General features: G+C 46.0%; 1 protein-coding gene across 3 annotated transcripts; it reads right to left on the bottom strand.

The window, feature by feature from the left end:
• Positions 1–4,286: 4,286 nt before the first annotated feature.
• Positions 4,287–10,789, bottom strand: LOC126541488 (uncharacterized). Of its 3 annotated transcripts, none has more exons than XM_055077020.2 (6): positions 10,408–10,789; positions 10,030–10,109; positions 6,819–7,244; positions 5,979–6,064; positions 5,867–5,908; positions 4,287–4,649 (listed from the first exon to the last, which is right to left on the bottom strand). In XM_055077020.2, the coding sequence occupies exons 1-6, from the start codon at positions 10,524–10,526 to the stop codon at positions 4,419–4,421; spliced, it is 984 nt and encodes a 327-aa protein (XP_054932995.1). In that variant the 5' UTR covers positions 10,527–10,789; the 3' UTR covers positions 4,287–4,418. The 3 variants fall into 3 exon arrangements, with proteins under 3 accessions (XP_054932995.1, XP_054932996.1, XP_050044208.1); XM_055077021.2 differs by lacking the exon at positions 10,408–10,789 and adding an exon at positions 10,296–10,353; XM_050188251.3 differs by lacking the exons at positions 5,867–5,908; positions 5,979–6,064 and having other exon boundaries at positions 10,408–10,713.
• Between the last annotated feature and the right edge of the window lie 11,108 nt (positions 10,790–21,897).

The raw sequence follows: 21,897 nt of genomic DNA, 5'->3' as shown, positions 1-21,897 counted from the left end.
CAAAAAATAACAGTTGGCCGCACAGATGAGACGTAAACAAATTCGGTGTATAAGACTCGTGTCGCTCAAACGGCCGCTATTCATCTCAAAACTAACAATGCTTTCTTTTTAGTCATCTTTTTAGATAAAGGTGTTGTCGCGTCCTGGCAGGCGGCGGCAAAGTTTATGCTTGTGCCGTCGCGGCAGCAGCTCGAATTCACATAAACAAAGGCAAATTTGCAGTTCTTTCTTAAAAACCAGACAATTAACTGTGCCATGCGCATGCTGCACTGAACGATGTAGACGCTAAAATGCGATCTTTCTACAGAGGTTAGTGCAAAATATTTTTCGGACACGTCAAGCGAAATATGCATGTCCCTGTATATATCGAATTCAAATGAGCACGGGGTTTCGCAGCCCAAAGCCACAATCTGGCAACGAAAGACACCGCGTATATAGTTCTTTTCATATGCTTAGCGTGCAACACTGGGGAAGCTATGCAAGAAATTCGTTCACCAAAATTTATCACTCCGCGCCTTCGCTGCATGCTCTTTCCGTCTAAGCTTTGCTGCGCGTCAGCCGCAGCAGCACGTACCTGAGGCTGCAGCGATAAGCTGTCAATAACGTGAAAACGTGAAAATGCTAATGAAACGCAACATGATTTGAAACATCTGTTGGCTGTCAACGTTGAAGCACCCCTCAGGCCGATTAGCTCGCTGGGCTTTGCAGTTGCAAGATATCGACGTGCGCCTTGTCTACAGGTCTGGCCGCCGTCACATCGATGCCGACTCACTTCTTCGTTCGCCCGTGTCAACTGAAAGCGCTGCCTGCCTATCTGATGTTGACGAAGTACTTTCGTTCCCATCAGGTTGCGACATGGCTTCGGAGCAACGCAAGGATGCCTGGATTAACCCTCTTACCCACTTCCTTTCAAACCCGTTGACTCTTCCTCCACCTTCTCGAGCTTTGTACCATCAAGCTTCTCCCTTCGGATTTCGGTATAGCCTTCTCTATCGTCAGCATTACGTGTCTGACTTTCGCAAGTGGTTGCTGGTCATACCTCGATATGTTCGTGGTGAAATATGTTCTGCCTTCCACGGTGTGCACATGCGGGTGTCTTGAAGACGTACACCAGGCTTTGATCCAGATTTTATTGGCGTGCCACGTACACATTTGTGTGCAAGTACATTCGATCGTGCTCTCAGTGCCGACGTCGCAAGGTTCCAGCTCAGCATGTCTCTAGTCCACTCCATCCAATCCCGTGCCCTGTCAGATCCTTCGATCGCATTGGTATTGACCTGTGTGGACCCCTTCGGAGTACAACTTCCGGAAAACGCTGGACAGTCGTCGACATCGACCACTTGACGTGATACGCGGAAACAGCCTCTCTGCCTGCTGCCACAGCTCGTGATATAGCCTCCTTCCTCCTGAAAACCTTTATGCTCCTCCGGGGTGCACCTCGCGAACTTTTGAGTGATAGAGGAGGCGTGTGTTCCTCTCCGAAGTTGTAAACGCCCTCCTAGCTGAACGTCACATCTTTCATCGCACCTCCACCAACATCTAAAGCGAGCAAAGGACCGGACGCGAGATCAGCATGAAGCGTTTGCAGCGTTTTTCCAGCAGAGCAGCCCAGGTAATCTCGAGCTCGCGCCTCCCCGGGGACTGGCAATGTGTCTGCAGCGCCGAGCATTCTTCACTACACAGAGTTTGAGCCGTCGTATATATACACGGTTTGTTTCTTTTTAAGGATTAATCTTTGTTCACTTTATAATGAATCAATATATAAAAATTTACCCAGGAACTCCCCTGAGAGTTGTCTAAGTATGCGTAAGCATTGTGCTACTCCATGCAGCCCGGTGCCATTATTAATGTTGTGAAGTTTTATCCAACTTGTATGAAGCTTATCAACCCTCATCAGTCGTTATCAACCTTATCGAAATAGATCCGACCATTATCCAGTTTTATCAGTTATCAACCTTATTGGACTTGATCCGACCCTTATCATCCCTTATTGATCGGTATCAAACTTAACGCAATCGATTCGATCTTTATCAACCCTTACCTACCCTTATCAACCTTGTCGGACATGATCCGTCCCTTATCAGCGTTAGTGAACTTCATTCGATTCTTATCGACCGTTGTCAGTGCTTATTAACATTATCAGAATTGATCCGACCATTATAAGCCCTTATAGCTCTTCCACACCTTATCCATCCGCGTCGAACCACTATCAACCGTGATGAGACCTATATAACCCATCATTCCTTATCATCCTTATCAAGTCATTACCTGCTTATCAGTCTATGTTGCGCGACGTGAAGTGCATAACCCTCATAGATCAGTGGTGTTTTTATGGGTGAAGGAAGGCTCCAACAGAAGGCGCATACCACGACCACCGAAACGCAACGGGGATATGGCATGTTTGGCAATAAATTTTCGCACAATTGAAGTTTTCTCGATGTCTACAATGCACCAAGTCGGCTCTACACGTGGTTCTAGAGATGGCTTTTATTGCACCATCACCAAATATTTCAGCAAAGCATTCATAGAAACAAAGGTTAATGCATTATTTTCTTTGCAGTGATTCGTCTTACGGGACAGGCAGGTTTGCTCGTTGAGTAGGCATAGAAATGCTCACGAATTTAAAAACGGTTTTGCCTAATCGCGCGCAAGAACAGAGAACTATTTGTTGGGGCGAACGCAGTCAATGCAAAGAGTCCTTCTAGCCTCCACCGCATTGCACGCGACCTATGAAATGAAATAATGTGCTCTAAAACTATTGCGATAGCAGTTATACGAACGCTCAATGCGCATTCGCGCAGTCAGCGCTGTAGTGTTGTACGGGTCCTGCCTATCAACGGCACGTACAATCGCTCGCGGAGTGCTAAATGGTATCCAGGGAATCGAGTGCGTTGGCTACAAAACACCATAGTAGGAACTATGCAAGTATGTACGTCTCTCTGTGGCAAAACAACGAAGCGAAGTGGACGCACTGTCAACGCTAAACTCAATCGCTTTGCTGGCGTAGCCAGGGAAAAGGTCTGCCTTCAGCTGCTTGCAAGAGTGGTGTGCGGTCGCAACTTAAATACTCTACTCGAAATGCTGTGTCTTAAACGCTTTCCAATGTATCTTGGTACCCACTAAATAATATGACAACGTGGTGTTTTTTGCTGTATTCTCTAAGTACTTTTCACAGTATCTTGCACCGAGTGTTTAAAATAGCACCTTCATAACTGCTCTGTGCTGTGTCGGCGCTCAACGAGCTCGGCGCGCCATGCGAAGGTGGACGGGACCGCCCATTTGGTCTGAATTGTTCGGCGCCCCGAATGGTTACGACACAGACGAAACGGGCGGAACTGCAGGCTTACTGCAAAAAGAAACAAAGTTAGAAGGTGCGATTCACAAGCTTGACAAACCAAAAGTAAAACCGACCACGCCTTTCCTGCAGCAGACTTACAGCATGCGTGGTTCGCTTTAGAATAAGAAATGCGACATGTTGCAAAAGTTGATCAGTCTACATGGCGACACTGAAGTGAATTCGCACCCTGCAGCGATGGACACCAAGGACCCGTCAAACAAGGTTGGTGCTGCCTGGGCCTTACTTACGAGAGTTATTTGAATGTGTGTAAATTATTTAGAAGAGGGTCCAAGCAGGGGCAAGTTGTGAGAGAGAAACGTTAAGGTGCAGCTCTTCCTACGGGCCAATAAGGCTTTCTGGTAAAAGTTCGATTCGCTTTACTTTCATTCACACTTCGGAGCAAGAGCTATCACTTAAGTATCCTTGAAGCAATTAAATACTTTTTCGAGTACTTTAGGCCGCCTCCATCTAAATACGGCCGCCACGTCTGGAAATGGCAAGTGCATGCGACAGCAAGTGAGGAGACGCCTACGCTGGAAATGAGTGTGTGGAGTTCAGGTCCATTTCGCCAGTTTCATCGGAGTGAATCACAACTATGCGATGTTAGCTCGGATTGACGTCTCCTCTAAATCTGCCAATTTGAACAGACTTGATTGGAAGAGTGCAAAAAACGCTAATTTCAGAACACCAGAAATGTACACTCACTTTCAATGAGTTGAAACAAGGTGCCCGTCATCGAAGGAGCTCGAAAACGGCACGGTGGCAGCTAGCCAACATAGGAAAATTTACCGTAATAAATACCGCTAATAGGAATGCACAGTGTTCAACCTTTTCGTACGTCAGCACGGCCGTGCTGACGTGCAAAAAGATAATAAGCCCCTTCGACCATGAGCACCATTCATACTGAACGCGAGTCTCCTTGAAGCACCGTGGAAGATATGCGCGACACTGAAGACAAAGCGCGAGCCACTGAATTTATTCGTCCCAGCTGGAGGGCGTTGCAAGCAACATCATTAAAGCGTATGAAACACAGCGTACAAGAATGCAAAGCCCCCGTTAAGTGGGCGACCATGTTCCCGCGTTAACTACTGCACCAGCTCGAGCGCTTCGTTGAAGGTGTCGAGGAACCCGTCACCGCTGACATATTCTTCGATCCGTTCAGCCAGCGCTTTTTGAAGTTCGACCCGAAACACCTTCTCGTTTGTGTCGACCACTTCTCCATCACAGCTGATTGTGGAGTTGTTGAATACCAGCTTGCCAATCTTGATCGTGTCCGTATCGAACGATGTAGCGTGATAGTGCATGCCGTCCGCTGCAAGCAAAAAAGAGGACAAGATATTGCGTGGTCGGAATTTTGAAAATTGAGGTTTTTGGATGCAAGTTCGAGCCTGGCTGATCTTTGTTGTATAGAGCACACATGGCGTAAATGAGGTCATCAGAACTGCAGTTTGCTGCAGACAACTCTACATTGTCGATAGCACTGAAACTGAAGAATGAGTAGTGCGAAACGGTAAATCGCACGTCAAGAGAGAAAACAGCGAATAACAGTGAAGATAATCAGTTTGCTACTCAGTGCGCTACCTTAAAGGCACAACTACTTGTACAAGCAACGAGTTTCCGACGGACTTTCGGCGTCGACCAACATGACGCGGCATCGGTCGATGTCCACCGGCTTTATGCACTGCTAGCCACTTTGGGCGTCGGCACTGTTATCTGGCATGGACAGACATCACATTGCTCGACAATGGTGGCCGACGCTGCCTGAAACCAGCCGGTGCCGACACTCTAAAATCAATAAGAAACCTATTCCTTTTAACATGATATCGTTAAAAAGAATGGGTTTGGCGAAAATTTCTGTATATATTTAGGTATATGTATATGCCACGTCTTGCTGTATGACATGCGGTATATGCGGGTTATATTGTAACACCATTATATCACTAGAGTTGCTCATACTGTGTCGTATATTCTTGAAAAAGTTATTCCTCGGAATTTAGAGAATGACAGCCCACAAAGAAATGTCATTAAACAAAACACCGACAACGCATGCCTTTTATCTTCTCAGACCTCAAGCGACCTTTTCACGAGTGATTAGCGCTCATAAAGAGTGCATACCGACATCTTTTACACCGGCGGCAAAGCCTTCATCTCCCCTGTGGTGCATACGACAGCCTCAAGTGAATTTTGCTATTCCCGGAATTACAAAGCAGGCCAATCACCCGCCGCCGACTCTGAAGCAACTGACGCTCCTATTACTGCACCAGACGTGTCATGACCACATTCATATATATACCGATGGTTCGACTTCACCTACCAGCCCAAATGCTGTATTCGTCATTCCAGCTAGGCAGGTTACAGTTACATTCAAATTGTCACACATGACTACACCTACGTCGGCAGAACTTGCAGCTCTCCATGCCGCTATGACGTACATACATCACCGAACAGCCGACAGAGAAGCGGGTCGTATTTTATGATTCTAAGGCAGCTCTTCACAGTATCAAATCTGCATTACATCACAGAACTTACGAGCAGATGATATCTGACATCAGGGAAGTGTACCACCATGCTCTGGAAAGAGGACACCACATTATATTTCAATGGATTCCTGCTCAATGTGGCATCGTCGGCAACAACCCACCTGACAAGACTGTACGGTCTGCCCACGAAGATACCCAGATGCATTCAACACCTTTGACGAGGTCGGACGCTGCCAGGGAACTTCGCCTACTTGCATGCAAGAAATCACAAGATCTCTGGATTTCAAGAGCCTTCAATTGCAGATTACGTAGACTTGACCCCACGCTACGGCTACAACTGCCATCTAGCCTTTCCCGCGGCGAAACAACCTTGCTGTGCCGCTTGTGGCTGGGAGTGGCGTTTAGGAACGCATACTCCTATCGTTTGGGAATGGCCGAGAGCCCGATGTGCGACTCCTGTGGGTGCGAGGAAACCATCGAGCACCTACTGTGTACCTGCCCTCGCTACGAAGTCCAACGCCTCTCTCTGCGGGCAACTTTACACCGACTGGTCTCGAGACCGTTCACCGAGTCAAAGATACTCGGACCGTGGCCACACTCGTCACTGGCTCAAAATCGATTCGTGCACTAGCGCAATACTTAATGCATAAGTGCACCAGCTTAAGCGACCGCTTATAGTGTCCTTGTGTATAGTGTCCCTCCCACACGCACTCAGTGCTTACTCTCTCCCTTTTTCCTCTTTCTATTCCCCTTTCCCCACCCACAGTGTAGGGTAGCAAACCGGATGCTCTTCTGGTTGACCTCCCTGCCTTTCCTATCCTTGTTTATCTCTATCTTCTCAGACTTAAATATTAAACGTGCGAAACAATAACAGAAACCTGAAAATTAGGTAATTTTCTTGGCGTGGCTTTGCACTACCTCGGGGATCGGCCCACGCAAGAGGCCACGTTTCTACCAGAAAGCTAGAAGAGAGAGACTTTGAAGTGTATAATAGCACTCACTGACATCCTCCTCCAGCAACAGCAGTCCCGATCCTTCGGCCAGCGTGACCGTCAAGTTTCCCGCGTCGACGAGTTCGTCTGGATGCGCCAAATGCACGTTCCCCTCCATCATGGGATTTCTCCTCAGCAAGAGCCAGCGGTAGTGCAGTTCGACGTTAGCGAAGCTCAGCTCGCACACGGCCATGCTGGTGTTGTGCGGATCGAAGGCGCAGTCGCCCGTGCGCCGAATGCCATGGTCCAGATTGGTGACGTAGCCTTCGTAGAACTGGGGACAGCAGCACCACTCAGCATCACTCCACATGTTGATGGAGCCGATATGGTCGTCGCAGGCACCGTCTTTCTCCGAGAACTTGCACAGTTCGCCGCTCTGGAGCACGTAGTCCACTTGTTCGTTGAGGAACTCGGTAAGTGGGTTCATAGCCAGCACTGCGCCATTCGCAATATGTGGTATACCTCACACACACACACAACACACACACACAACACACTTCTGGAAAGGCTTTAGGCAATTTTTTTAGACAATGGCACGATTTTAGTCCTTAGGGTGTTCTACTCGAAGAGGTGGACATCACTTGCAAGAGAAATGGAAATATGCAACTAATTAACAAAAAATCTAATTAGGTTTTTTAACAAATTACCATATGGCACATATTGCAATTTACAAATTGTAGCTGGAGATGTTCGCGAAGCGGATCCACTTGCAACCAATTCTCAGGATGACACCAGTTTCGAGATATTAATTTCCGAAATTTGCGACGAAATGCATCGGCTATATAGTTTCTTTTGTGCTTCGGTATATAAAACGACGTTATGTTAAGAAGGTAAGTGCATGGAACAATAGCGCATTCTTACAGCAACTTTGATGAAGCATATCTCTAAAATTGTATCGTGTATATAATTCGTTTCATATGTACATTGGCTTGCAGTCTCACCAGCGACAATTTGTAAATTGCGATATGTGCCGTTGGGGAATTAGTTGAAAACGTAATTATTTAATTTTGTTACTTATTTTATTATACTTTTCGATTTCTCGAGCGAGAAAAACCCGCCCCTTCGAGTGCACCAGCACAAGGACTAGAATTGTGCTATCAGTCAGAGGCGATTTTTTAAAATTTTTTAACTCTCGTTATCGTGCTTGTAGAAATCAATAAATCTGATCGACAGTTTTTCTGCGCATTGCTGTGTGAATAATTTTACTTGCAACATCATGCACCTTCTGAAAGAACGACTGGATTTTTGCTATTTGTCAAATTTGCCAATGTTTGGCAGATTGGGGATCCTGGAAAAAAAAAAGCTTCGACTGGAGGTATCGTTGAAATTAGGCTCCGGTGCTCCTATAGCACTTCAATAAACAAGACTTAAAATTTGAGCTTTGGTTGCCTTGGAAGGATTTTTTTTTACGACAGCAGCAGCGAAGCCACAGAAGCTTCTCTCGGGTTGTCTTTTTTGTTATCAGACGTATATAGGCTGTTTTAACGATATGTCTCAAGCAACGGTAGATGCTCATGAGTGCGTGCTATATTGATAATTGTGTTCGGCTAAATTGAGTCAGGTCACGTTGTTCCATTTAATGAATTATCTAGGCTCGAAGCACGTTCACCAGTTAACTATTCTCTGAAGGAATTGCGAGGGAGGAATACTATATTCTTTCAACACTACTGATGGAATAGGGCACGTCGAACATTCTGTCAAAGAGAGACAGAGATAACGGCAAATGACAGGCAGGTAGGTTAACCAGAGGATATCTCCAGTTGGCTATCCTGTGCCGCGGAAGAGGGAAAGGGGTGCGAAAGGCGACAAAAAGACAACATTGGAGTGCTTTCAATACGGGGCCATGTACAGCAACGACCTGCGCAGTGGAATTGAATAAGGCCACTTTCGGTTAAGGGAGGCTTCAAACTATCCGCATCTTAGTGTGTTTCATTTGCCCCTGCTGGACAAAACCGGAAAGGATAAATCACGTACAAAATTGGGTATGCCTTGACAAAAGGGGTAAGGGCGCACTACTGTGACATTTACGGTGGTCTTCTGCTCTGCTAACTGGCTGCTCACCGTTCACTCAGTAGCAGGCAACGGGGAGAGAGAGTTGGATAAAGTACCAAAACGTAGTGATGTGCTACCAAGTGATCAACGCCTGTGGCATGACGTGGCGACATCTACACTTCCCGGGAAACGAAACCGGTTCGCAGAAAAATGCAATAATTTTTGTTTACGTATATATATTTTTGTGCTGTTTCGACGTCCGGGACCTTCAAAATAGGAAAAAGAGCAAAAATGCATCGTCATTACTCCGTTAAAGCCCACTGGCCAGTGCTGGCAGGAGTCTGCTATCTTGTCGGTACATGCGCAATTTTCCTGCGTATGCCTATGGCGTACAGATAAAAGAGCAACGTGCATCCATTTTCGTACAAGGAGGAACCATAACTTTGATGCAATAGAATGCGATTTGCGATGTACTGTCGCACGCAATACAGCACGCGAGCAGTGGCTGCAGCGTTACTCTCAAGAAAAAGTGGAGAGGGCGTAGGCATTTGGCGGAGCTAGTGTTCCTGTATATGCTCCCTATATACAGGGACGCTAAAATGAGCAATGCGCATGGATGACCCCTTCCTTTTCGACTGTGTGCTTTCTTCGCCGAGCCATAATACACCAGTCCACCGAACAGCTATCGCTCTGTCACGGATAAAAAGAAAAGTACAACACCGGCGCAATCCTCAGCATTAGTTTTAAGTCAATATGCCTGCATATGCAATTCATGAATTGAAATATGTGCTGTAAAGTAATAAATAGAAAAATTATTAGTGTAATATGTTAGTTAAGTATTTTGGTTTCTCGTAGACTTAATGGCCGCTTCATCGAGTAAGGTAAATCAAGGGCTAGAATTGAGCTATCTGCCACACACAAAACTTACGCATTTGGTGCAGCTAAAAGAACAAAATACACCCTGTATTTGTCTTCACCCCTAACACACACACATACACACACACGCGCACACACACACACACACACCAGACCACCGTGGCGTGCAAGCGCGTGACTGTCCAAGTCCATCCTCGTGTACACATCAAAGAACATCAGTAGAGTTTTTCAAAATGGGCATCTGTAGTGAATAATTCTACGTCTCTATTTCCACCGTAAAGTGGGCGCGCCAAAAACAATTCGAACTGCGCTTTTGTTGTCTATGTTTATGCGGATGAGTAGCAGTACTCACCACTTGCTGCTGCAGTGAGCACCAAGAGCCAGCAGCACAAGCCCATCGTTCTTGACAGGAGGCTCGCCACCGACGTCGTGCTTGAAGAAACGAATACGAACGCAGCATCGAATAGCTTTTTTACACACTTCATTCTAAATTAAAATTCTGCAACTGTAAAGCGCAGACCACAATCGGTTGAGGCGAGATTAGCGAAATCGTGCAACCGTAAACGCCGATGCCCCCACCATTGCTTGCCTGCTTAATTGTAGCAAACAGGATATTACCGTTGAAGCGCGGCATCGCTGATCTATGGCCTCGTACGCATAACGACCTGCTTACGTTGCGGCGTCGGCTTCTATGCGCGGCGCCTGTAAAGAATCGGACGACAGGGCTTACCTTTTCCACTCGATGCGTTCTGTGCTTGAGACGCACGCTGTGTGCCACTGCGCGTAGTTTTGACCAGACCTGATGGCAGCATTATCGACACTGCTGGGCAGATTATGTTGATAAAACATAGAGCTTCGGCTACGTAGACCGTTTGTAAAGCAGTAGTCTTTTTTTCTTTTTCTTTTTGGCGCTTTCGCGGCATCTCATGGTCACTCTGAGTGGACGACAGAAGTGCACAGGACAACGGAATGGGAAGAATGTGCCCCGGAGTGGAGAGGAGGAAAGTGTAGTGCGGCGGAGCTGAGAAGGCTTAAGAAAGGAAAGTGTAAAGGTGCGCGCCGGGAAGGGCTGACAATGCGTTAACGTACGACGTCGTAAGGAGGGACACAAGCGGCACGTTTTGTGGTGTCAGTATCAATGCTGAAGTTAACCTAGCTTTATTAGTTGCTGTCGTGAGTAATAAAATTTATTTCTTAGACATTTGCCTATGAGCATCCAGCGCTGAAACTTCGTGTACCAACAGCAACGCCATAACGTACAACCTAGTGATCAGAAGAAATGGTTTAGCAGCACGTGCTGCGAATCCGGGAGCCTGTACGCGTTTACCGCTCACCTTGAGACACCCGTGTCGAGCTTGTGACGTGACTGGGCACCGGCGTGCTAGATCGTGAAAGCGCATGCGCTCCCCGTCATGGCAGGCTTGGCCAACGCCTCCTAGATAACAGGCCTGTGCACGCTGCTTAATGACATCATGCTACTTGGACCGAAATTTCCACTGCCAAGCCCGGCGAGACAAAAGCGGTGACGGGAAAATCACCGCGGCGGCTCACCGGGAGCATCGCCATCAGATTCTATGGCAGTCGGGTAAAGTAGTATGACGTCATGGATCGAAGTGCACAGGTCTTGTGCCGTCTAGGAGGCTTGGCTGGACGCATCGGGCGAAATCAAACGTTGATACTGTCGCGCGTCCGTTATCGTCCAAAATGTCGGGAAGTTTTCGTGGTTTCACCGGACGGCGCTAGTAGATTTCAACTGTGACGTCAAACTGCCATTGCGCCTTCTGCTCAGCGCTGGTTCCGCCATGGACCAGCGCACATTCTTTACTCGCGCACACGGCTTAGATGATGCGCACGTCTCGACCCCGTCTGTCAACGCTGCCCAGCAACTCGACGGCCGGTTTGATGACGGAGCAGCTGACGCCATAACCGTGAGTCCATGACTGGCGAACGCTGGCGGTAAGCATACGACAACAACGGGCTGAGCCATTTTATGCTCAAGCTGGGACCAAAGTACCAGCGAGAGCGCCTATGTTGTGCGTAATACGACATTAAATCGCGACATAAAAAAACCTGCAAGTATACGTTGTCGCCCCATAGCATAAACTATCTGCAACAACTATCTGTTTATGCTGCATAGTAAAATATCTGCAGCATAAACAGACATCTAAGTGGAAGAGCGCGTGATATTTAACAACTTAACGGCTTCTCAGATTTTTCTTAAATTTGTTATTGTAGTGGTGCCAGTGGCGATCACACTATACAAGCTTGCCTAATGTGCTGCGCGCTTGTCTTTCATTTGTTCTTTACGCTGTTTATGCAAAAATGCCTCCGAGATGCATACTTAATCCTGCTGAGAATAGAAGGGAAAAAAAAGAAGTTAGAGAAACCTTGGAGAAGCATCTCGACGTTGTTGCACTGCTAAAAAAGCCGTAGATAAGGAGAAGGGATGGACCTGATTGAAGAAACTTGCAGCGTCCGTGAGTGAATTAGAACAAAAGACAGCAGACTTGTGCAACCTTGCAGAATCACAACCCAATTTGCAGATGAGGTTGTTCCTTACGAGAAGTTCATTAAGAGTTTCAGTTGACTGAAATTAAATTATGTTCTTTAGAAAGTTGCCTGTATATAACTGTTACGTTTGAAACCTTGCCCGCAATAGCTTTCGTGCACTGCTTTCGTGCACTTCTTTACAAAAAGAGCAATTCATCCGCACACATTTTACTTCTCTACAAGGTTGACCATAGTATCCCCTCACCTTCGCCCCCATCTTTGCTAAATTAGATCTCAGCAGCGCGTACATTTCTCCCAGGGCAGCGGGCTAAATTCCGCGTTGTTCGTAAAGCACAACTTAAAGAGCTCCGAAACGCTTGCGTATGTAATTTACGGTGGAGGTCGTCCGTAATTAGTCCCTCCAATTATAACTTTGCCCGCACATTACCGTTAACGTGCCCCTTATTTCCGATAAATATAAACAATGGGCCTTGTTTAGTTTATTGAGGACACCGAAGTAGGCAAGTATGAACGTCGATGACGTAGGAGATGTTGTTATATATATATATATATATATATATATATATATATATATATATATATATATATATATATATATATATATATATATATATATATATATATATATATAAAGTAAAGAATAAAGAAAAACAAAGAAAGCAGGTTTCAGTAATTATTTGCAAGTGCTCTAATTAGGCCAGTAGCGTGAAACTTTGTTACGAATTTCACTTACCATGGCCTCCTTTTCCACGAAATAGAAACCTGGCGTAACCAACACTTATGTCGGTAGATTGTAAATTATAGTTGATCGCGGCCGTAGCACACGTTCTAACATTTCATTAAGATTTTTTTAACAAATACTGGATTTAATATAACCGCATTTAAATTCGCACGTACAGAAATATGCCATAGCGTTCCATACAATGTCACTAAATTTGATCTTGATGAAACTCGTAGTTCTGCAGCGCAAAGGACTAAGTTCAACGCCACTCGTAAGACGCGCTCATAATGCTCCCAGAGCACTTGCACACTTAATTGATTGACAAGGCCCAAATTAACCCACTCACATTGAACTTTGCCACATGGAAAAGTTCTGTTAACCGTTAACCATTACCTGGTCATTATTACTTCGACCGAATAGAAAGAAGCTGCCTTGTTTATTTCACAGAGCTAGGAAGCCAGAAGAACATCACAACATGCATGAAAAAGACTTTAAAAAAAAAGAATCGAGGATCCAATAAATATTTGTAACGCTCCTAATTAACCAGGAATGTTAAGATGCCCCACACTTCTGCTAAATGTTAGCTTTGTGCAACTCCAAGTTCTCTCGGGGCATTGTAAAGCGTAACTGATAGCGGTAGCGCCAAACTTGCAGCACTTATTAAATGAATTTTCCACAAAGGCTCTGTTTGATCCACGCGGTTTTCAGTAGACACGCTTTGTTATTTCGCCTCGACAAATTGGCCACTCAATATGGGCACCGGCGTTTGAGGACGTCGGAGCGAATGCGCTTTTTTTGCAGGCGTGGCCGTTGAGAGAGCTTGACTGGACGTGCCAGAATAAAGGGAAATGTCGATACAGTCGCGCAGCTGTAATCATTCAAAATTTAGCGCCATTTTTGTTGTCTCTCTGTACCGGGCGGCGTCAGCATATTTTTGTTTGCACACTCAAACTGTCGTAACGCTAGAAGTGGTTCCTCATAAGGCGATTCTAAACGAAGGTAGTACCTTCTTATAGACTTAATTGATGATGATTTGGGATTTTTATTGCGCAGCAGCCATGCAGGCTACGATGCGCCAAATAGACTCAATTGCCCATTCGATGCACGAGCACAGAATTCTTCGATGCAGAATTCGGCGCATGTGTTCGTATGATCTGTTGCGCAGCTGATTCTTGCTGACTGGACCTGAAATGCGACGCGTTGGCTACGTCGTAAAAATATGAGAAATAACATAGGCTACACAGAGGTGACCTTAACTATCTTCAACTATCTTGAAGCGAAAGTATTTTTTATTGTTCGCGCAATCAAAAAGGACTTCCTTAAAGAAAATAATAGTATGAGAGCGCTATTGCATGTATCGCTTTTTGCGCATGAAGTCTACAGAAAATGAGTTAGAAACACGAGAGAGAGAGAGAGAGAGAGAGAGATAAAGCGTAATTCCAGCCGCCTGGCTTGTGATTCCGGGTTTAAAAAAAACTATGCTTCAGGAAAGGATTCCTGAAACTAAACGTCGGACCCTTAAGTGCGAATCACGTGCATGCGCAGCGGCGTCGGCGTCAGCCTGTGTGTGTCTGGAAAAGCGACAGTTATTTGCCGCTGTTGTGAGAAAGAAAAACAGAGGAAAATTTCGCTGCTCGCACCCGCGACGACTCGCACATGAACACTGGCCAGAAAGGGGGAGCAACCAAAGGAGAAAAGAACAGGGGAAAGCAAACGACGTGTAGACGAAAAAAGGTAACAAGAAAAGCACTGTTTCGGTTATTGGTTCAGTTTGCTCGAGACATTTTGCCTCCCGGGCAGGCCCTCTTGTGAATCCGTGCCAGTTCCATATTATGCAGTTCTTCCCGCGAGCACTTGTGAATAAGGGTGCGATTGCTGAAATTAGCACGGTCCCCACCTTTGTAGAAGGGCCTGTGGGGAGGTGCTGTTGAAGGGAGCGTACTAAAGTCATTGGAACTTCCAGTCACTTTAGGACCAGTGACTTTATAGTTCCATTGACTTTAGGACACACAACCTGCCCTCTCCTCCCCCAGCCTCCCAGGCGCGTACTCCGATATCTGGCCGGTGCAGATCTGAATGCCACTCGCGCGTCTCCCCTTGCGAGACGCGCCGGCAGAGGACCGAGCGAAGGAAACTGAAGGTGCCACGCGCTGCAGGAATCGGGGTTTAAGCAAGGCGTTTGTGAAAAACGCTGTTCTTTTTTCACGACCATTTGCGTATTCACGACCGTTTGAGCATTCGCACTTTCGAGACACGATGGCGCCGTTGCGGGTATTTTTGCCGAAGGCGCAGAGCGGTGACGGGTTCCCGGCTTACGCGGATTCTGCCGCTTTCGGCGCTTTTCAGAATTGCGACAAACGATGGACGGACGGAACATGGCCGTACGTTCATTGTGCCACAACGCAAAAGCCGCTGAACGTCATTGAAAGTAGGCCCCCGCAACTATGCAAAGGTTAAGAAACGAAAGAAGTTGTGGGCAATAAAGCTGCAGATCAGGAAGAGAGAGAGAGGTGGTTCTTGATGAGAAGGGAAAAGCTGACGCTACATTCTGCAGCGCTTACGGAACGTGGCTCAGATCGGGAAGAATGTGAGAGACCAAATGATCGCGTGAGGCGGGCGTTTCAAGAAAGAAGTCGTCTTCTGAGGCCTTCTTGTGCAAAGGGGAGCACCAGAGTGGTATGGAAAAGAAGAAGAGAACTTGGAACAGCAAAAATAAGTGAGTCATTCCACTCTATCAAGTTGGATGACCAGCGCAGCTGTTGAAAGCCGCCATTACAACTGCTGAGGGTGCTATACAATGCTTTATGGCTTTAGAGTAATATAGTAGTGCTATGTTAGAGCAATGGTAGGAATGGAAGTAACCGTAATTTTGACAGTGCGCCACCGCCGATAGCGGTGCTGCAGCAACATTGCAATCAGTTCCTAGGCTGGTTATCTTATATACGAAAGGCTAGGGACGTCACACCGCACGTCGAAAGCTGGCGTCACCACGTCAGCTTGCGCAACAGTAATCTCTGCCGGGAAATATATGCGGGGAGCACTGCATGCTTCACATTGCTATCACGAGAGCCTGCCTTATAATCAATTACGGGGTTTTGATGTTTGTTTTAAGCTTGCTCTTTATAGAAGCATATGCTATTCTGTGTTGTATGCGTGATAACAAAGATTGTATGCACTGTTCGCTGCACTTTGCCTAGTGCTTGTAACCTCTGCCATATGTGGATATGAGCCATTTCATTTTTTGCTTGCTTACGGGGGTATGAACCATTGATTATGACATTTTACAGTGAAGCTGTTTATATGGGCCCTAGCTGTGCCGTCGTTGTCGGAGTTCGGTAAAACTATCATCATCAGCAATGGCTCGAGCATCGTCGTCTTCTTCCAATGTTGGCTCGCTGGCGCCCCTCGGCGCTACTGCGCGAACGTGCTCGTGCCACTGCTCCCGCATTCGTCGTCGTCGTCTTTCACAGCTTGCTTTGTTGTCGCTCGTAATTCCAGCCTAGAATTTCACTTCTCTTCTGTCGTCGCAATGGGGAGTCCGCGTTTACGGGGGTATGAGCCATTGCTTAAGGGGGTATGAGTCATTCGTTGTCTTAGTGACGGACAGATTTAATTTATAGCAATTTATTTTGAAGAATCGCAAGCGTCAATGCCGAGCGGACGATGTTAACCATGCCACGGAGCAAACTCGAGACATCGAACGCACACGACAACGGTGGACTGCAGGCATATTATCGTCACTGACGTCGTTCTCTCCGTCGCAGCCGAACGTGTGTGCAATCTCATTAAGAAAACAATGACGTCAGTCGTCAAACCAATCCAAGCAATCGTCAAAACGATTGCAGCGCCTGCATATCCAGTGGTGGGCTTTGCGCCCAATATACGGAGCTTTAGATTAGTGGTTCCGCCCATTCCATCCCAGCTACGACAGCGAGTAGTGCGAACTCCTGAGGAAGAAGTTGCCTACTGCGAGCCTCAGCGAAAGTTGTCTTGTGAACGGGCTCGTTGTTGTAGGGCCTGTCTCCCGCGCAAAAAAAAAAAAGAAGACACTGGGAGGACCAAAAAAAAAGCATTCCTAAAACATGCTCACCACGATAAGCACACAAAAGTGCAAATGAGGTGAAAGAATTGCGAAACAAACATATGGGGGACGCTTAAGCTTCGCCTTTAAGAGTGGAACGCGATAGCATGCAAAGATACCTGTCCGCTTCTCACGCTTCCCGGCAATTTCAGCCTATGTAACCGTAATGTTTACCGGGAAACGCTCGCGGCGAACGCTATGCATGAAGGCGTGCTTTCTGGTAAAAACGCGGCCTCTTAATTGCGTGGGCCTCGATGCGGCGGAGGCGAGCGCCATCTGGAAGTGTTTCAAGGAAACGGGCGCGCCGTTCCGAGGACTCCGAGATATTCTCGCGCCGGCGCGTGCAAATGGCGGACGCCGTGGTCAGTTTATGAATGGTAGAAACGCTGGAAAAGGGGTTTGCTTGAGTTTTCGTGTAGCAGAATTATGTTTTCTCTGATATTGAAATTACAATCCGACGCTATCATGTCTGTAGGTCGAGTCTAAGTAATACTTTCTGATTTTTTTATGTACTTTGGCTTGAGAAATACAATTAGTTCAAGAACTTCCTTGCGCCGCATAGAGAGCCTGGGTATAGATGCTCAGAAAATGCCCGAAATGCGTCAGACGCTGGACGCCAGAGACCTACGTGGAACGCCTACGCCGGATTTTATGTGACGCGGGGCCCTTAACGCTATCACGGTAAAATATTTACAATGTACACTGCTTGCGAAGTTCGACTTGCATGGTGTAACACTCAATGATACTAACACAGCTTCGCTGTATGACCATCTTCACGGACTGGAAGGGGCGGTACATTTTTTTACATCTACTGTGTACGTTGCATGCGTTTTATGGTCCAAAGAACGTTAGGACTGTTTGCTTCACTTTGCCGATTGCTTGTAGCCTCTGCCTTTCGGGGCTATGAGTCATTACATTTTTTGCTTACTCACGAGGGTATGAGCCATTGAGGACACAGTTTTTACTGACGGAGAACAAGAATGCACGGAACCCTAGCCATATACAGCTTCGCTGTAAAACGATTAGTTGCAACCACACATCTTTAGCTCTCCCCTTTGAAGAAACTGTCCTACCAACCTGCCTAGCAATTCACTATTTCGAAGTGCATATCTTCTGGGGCCATTTTGGTTAGTGATTTGAATGTTGCACGGCATTCTGTTCTTCTGCTTCGTTTATATTACGAGTAATTGTGATACACTCTTGAAGAGGAGTTTGAATCCCGGTGAATGCTGCTGAAGAGGAATATCCTTATTCCAGAAAGATAGAGTTCTGCCCATGCGGTACACGAAATGCAACGTAGTGCGTTGATGGATTGGTTTTTATGTTCTTCAAATGTTCTAGGAAAACGAGTGGTCCAATGTTATTCCCGGGAAAACTATGACCCCTCGCAACGGGCACTAGTAGCTGGCTGGTAGTGAGCTTGAAGTGTTTAACTCCTCTTTTTGTGAAGGGCAGCACGGCGGATTTCTCGGCTGGAATATTTATGCCATTCTCCGCCAAAAAGCGTGCGGCAATGCCATTTGCTCTCTTGAAGTAGGACTTGCCCTTCAGCACAATCGGAGCCCGATGTTCATAGGCACGTCACCCGAATAGATCGATATATTAACAGATGAGGTTAGCACATCAGATCGCCTGCACATTACTACATTGAAAGATATTTGTCCTAAAACTGCACCTAAGAGGCACTCCTTGATTTAAATCCATAGGTACACAGCGCCTGTTACTCGTCATCATAAATATGCTGCTATGTGACAGAAAATCTGCAATTCATCGCAAGATTCCTCCTTCAACATTTCGGTCATGAAGCCTGCAGACTTCTTGCACATGTCTGACTCTGTCAAAAGCGTGGCGGAGGCTGCAGCTGTTATTCTGGCAGCGTCTTCCGGACTACGGCCCATTGTGAGTGGTCAATCCTTGAGGAAAGCTTCTTATAAGTCGGCATCACGTGGAAGGCGATCAAAGGCGGACAATAAAAATGTATATCGTTTATTTTCTGATGCGACCACACCACAAGGGGTTGGTGAGACGGAAACACATGAAGCAGACTGTATGGCCCTGAAGTAAACTGTGTGCTTTCGCCACCTCCGACAGACGCAAAAACGCCTCGCGAATACCAAAAATGTTTCGTAGAAGGCGCAACCTTCCGCGCTCCTCCTTCCCTTCCCCAAAATAAAGTATGTTCTAAACACTGAAAGACGAAAATTACAGATTGGTTATTAAACACTTTCACAATTTCGCAGCAATAATGACCAATCAACTCCCAAAGGGTCCTTTTTCTGCTCGAAAAGTCAGAAACAGGTCGATTTGTGTGTGGTTAAGGAGAAAAACATACTGTTAGTCATTTGAGCCCTGTCGCGCAACAAATCAGCAGAAAATAATTTATAAAACCGCGTGCATCTAGGACAACGTTTGCTGTTGTTGTACTTCGAGTGTGTTTTTGGAATCAGCCGACTAAGCAAAATATGAACAAGTAACGAACAAAATCAACGGTTTTACAATTATTGTAAAAAAGCTATTTCATGTATTGCAACGAAATTTTACCTGAAAGTACGCCACACTGTGATCATTCAGTAAAGAGAAAATTATATATCGAAGTTACACGAGATAAACGTTAAGTTGATATAAATTTCTCTTTTCTTAGTTTTCGAACTTACCTGGAGTTAAAACCTTGAGAAGGAACGCCAGTTATGAACCGTACGCACCTGGATTAGGACCTGTATGGGGCTAAGTGCAAGATATCTCGGCCCTCGTGCGGTCAGTCTTGCAGAAAAGCTCGCAGAAAAAAAAAATGCAAGCACGGTTCCCTTAGTGCGCTTTTATTTTCCCTTTCAGTGCGTATCATTAGAATAAAAGCAGCTTAGTTGCACAGAAGCCATTCGTTGTAAAAAGGATGTATTAGGCTTTGATATATTATGTACATCTTTATTACATTCTGAGCATATCAGAGGCAGCGTCCGCTCAGATATGGGCATGTATCTCCAGACGGCGTGGGACCGCCACTTACTGGAAATCGTTATACGACATTTTTCGCAGTGGTTCCCAGTTCCCTCGAAATATGTGTGACACAGAGTTCACATTCGATGAAAATTGGCGCCATATTAAAGGTAGTGCGTGCGGAAAGCTTAACGTTTCTGGCTTATGATCACTGGAAAATATTACTGAACACCCATTTTCTGCCTATTTCCACACGTTCCATAGGTCACGTAGTATGCTTCCTCAGGTGTCATCGCAGAACTGAACGACGCACCTGCTGTGTATCGGTTAAAATAGTGACTAAAATAACGTTAAAGTAAGGTTAAAATAAATTAAAGTAAGGTTAAAATAAAGGCTAATTATTACCCATACTCCTGCTCACAGCGATGTGCTATTCTACTGCGATGTGCAAGCGTTATTTTGTGCTATTTCCAAGACTGACTTAACATGTATGCTATAGCGTGTTCCAGCTAACGTTAGCCAAGGTGTCCCACTAAGAAAAAAAGAAGATTAGAAAGTCACGGTATAAGACACGATTTTACCACCTACGGTGCTCACTTGTCAGACCTATGGCGACCGAACACCGTAGATCTGATAATGGTATCTTGCAACATGTTTCCTAACTTTTTTTAATAGCTTGGCTAAGGTTAGCAGGTGCACACGATATATCGGAACAGAAACTAGCCAACAAGAATATTGATCCAACAATATCTTACTTTCAAAGTATGGTGCCTGAAGATGTGTGGAACATTTAGCACCTATTTACTGAAAATACATCATGAGCTAAAAAGTTTATTCTTCCCGTAGGAAGGACGTCCAAGCCGATAATGTAAGCATAGAAAGCTGAAACGCTTCGAGTGATCCGGCCGAGACGCCTGCAAAGCTCAGTCCTGCACATCGACGATCGCCTTCTTCAAGTGGTCGAAAAAGGTGTTCGTGATGAAGTCGTGAGCCAAGTCGGAAAGCGCACTTCGAAAAAGGTCACGAAACCGCCGCTCCATTGTGTCGATCGTCTTTCCGTGCCAGCCGACGGTGGAGTTTTCTACGACCAAGTTCTTCATCCGGGCACTGCCTAGGTTGAGCGACACAATGTGGAAGCGGTCATCTATTGCGAACAGAAAGCGGGAGATACGTGTTGGTGCAATTTTATAACCATGGGAGGCTTGTTAAGAAGAACACAAATTTCGGCGCCCGGAAACGGTCATAGCTGATCCTACGTTGAAAAAGAAAGTACACGTAGCTTCAACGTTGAAGTTTGCAGAGGACCGCTATGAAATTAATGCATCGTATACCCTCACAGAAAACCGGGCAGAGTGCTCGTCAAGTCGTGTAATTTAGTCAGCGTTCAAAATAGGCCGTTAAGACAGGTATTACCCAGGGGTCAAGGAGAAAGGATGCCGACCTCGCTCACCAGAAGGGGATCTTAATCTGTTCTTTTTTTGGGCACTAAACGTTGTGAAAGATGATATTGCCATTTTTTTTTGTCCCGCGCTCCACAGAACGTGTGCTGATCAAATAGAAAGTAGCGTTTCTAGACAAGTAGGCAGGTTAAAATTCGCAGGTTTTCCAGATTACGTTTCGACTAGAGCATGGGAAAAATAATTCATAGAATCAAGTTAGGAGAAAGCTGACACGGTAGTGCAAAAAAAAAAAAAGAAAAACTGGAGGAAATACCAAGAAACTCATCGTGGTCCCATATTTTCACCCGCTTTCTCGTGGACTAAATAACGTAGCTGCCCGACGCGGTGCGCAAGATTTTTTTTTTTTTTTTTTGTCTGTGCGAAATAAGTTAGGCGAACTTTGCGCTCCTGTAAGAGAGCGAGCGGAAGCCACGAAAGTTCATGTGAAGGTTGTCTGCGGCGTCAAGCACAGGTCACAGGCAAATTATTGTGCCCCGTGGTTGGTGTATAACTAACCTCTTCCGTGGGGTAATA

The sequence above is a fragment of the Dermacentor andersoni genome, chromosome 2, assembly GCF_023375885.2.
Source record: "Dermacentor andersoni chromosome 2, qqDerAnde1_hic_scaffold, whole genome shotgun sequence".
In the NCBI taxonomy this organism is placed as follows: domain Eukaryota; kingdom Metazoa; phylum Arthropoda; class Arachnida; order Ixodida; family Ixodidae; genus Dermacentor; species Dermacentor andersoni.
The sequence above is the reverse complement of the archived record's forward strand: the minus strand, read 5'-3'. Positions and strand labels throughout refer to the sequence as shown.

Bases quoted from the DNA above. Each gene is read 5' to 3' on its own strand.
- LOC126541488 (XM_055077020.2), bottom strand. From the start codon at position 10,526: ATGTTTTATCAACATAATCTGCCCAGCAGTGTCGATAATGCTGCCATC. The intron at 5,909-5,978 runs GTGGGTTGTTGC...TCCTCTTTCCAG, and splicing joins AGACCGTACAGTCTTGTCAG to AGCATGGTGGTACACTTCCC. The intron at 4,650-5,866 runs GTAAGTTCTGTG...TTTTGCTTGCAG, and splicing joins ATGTCAGATATCATCTGCTC to CGGACGGCATGCACTATCAC.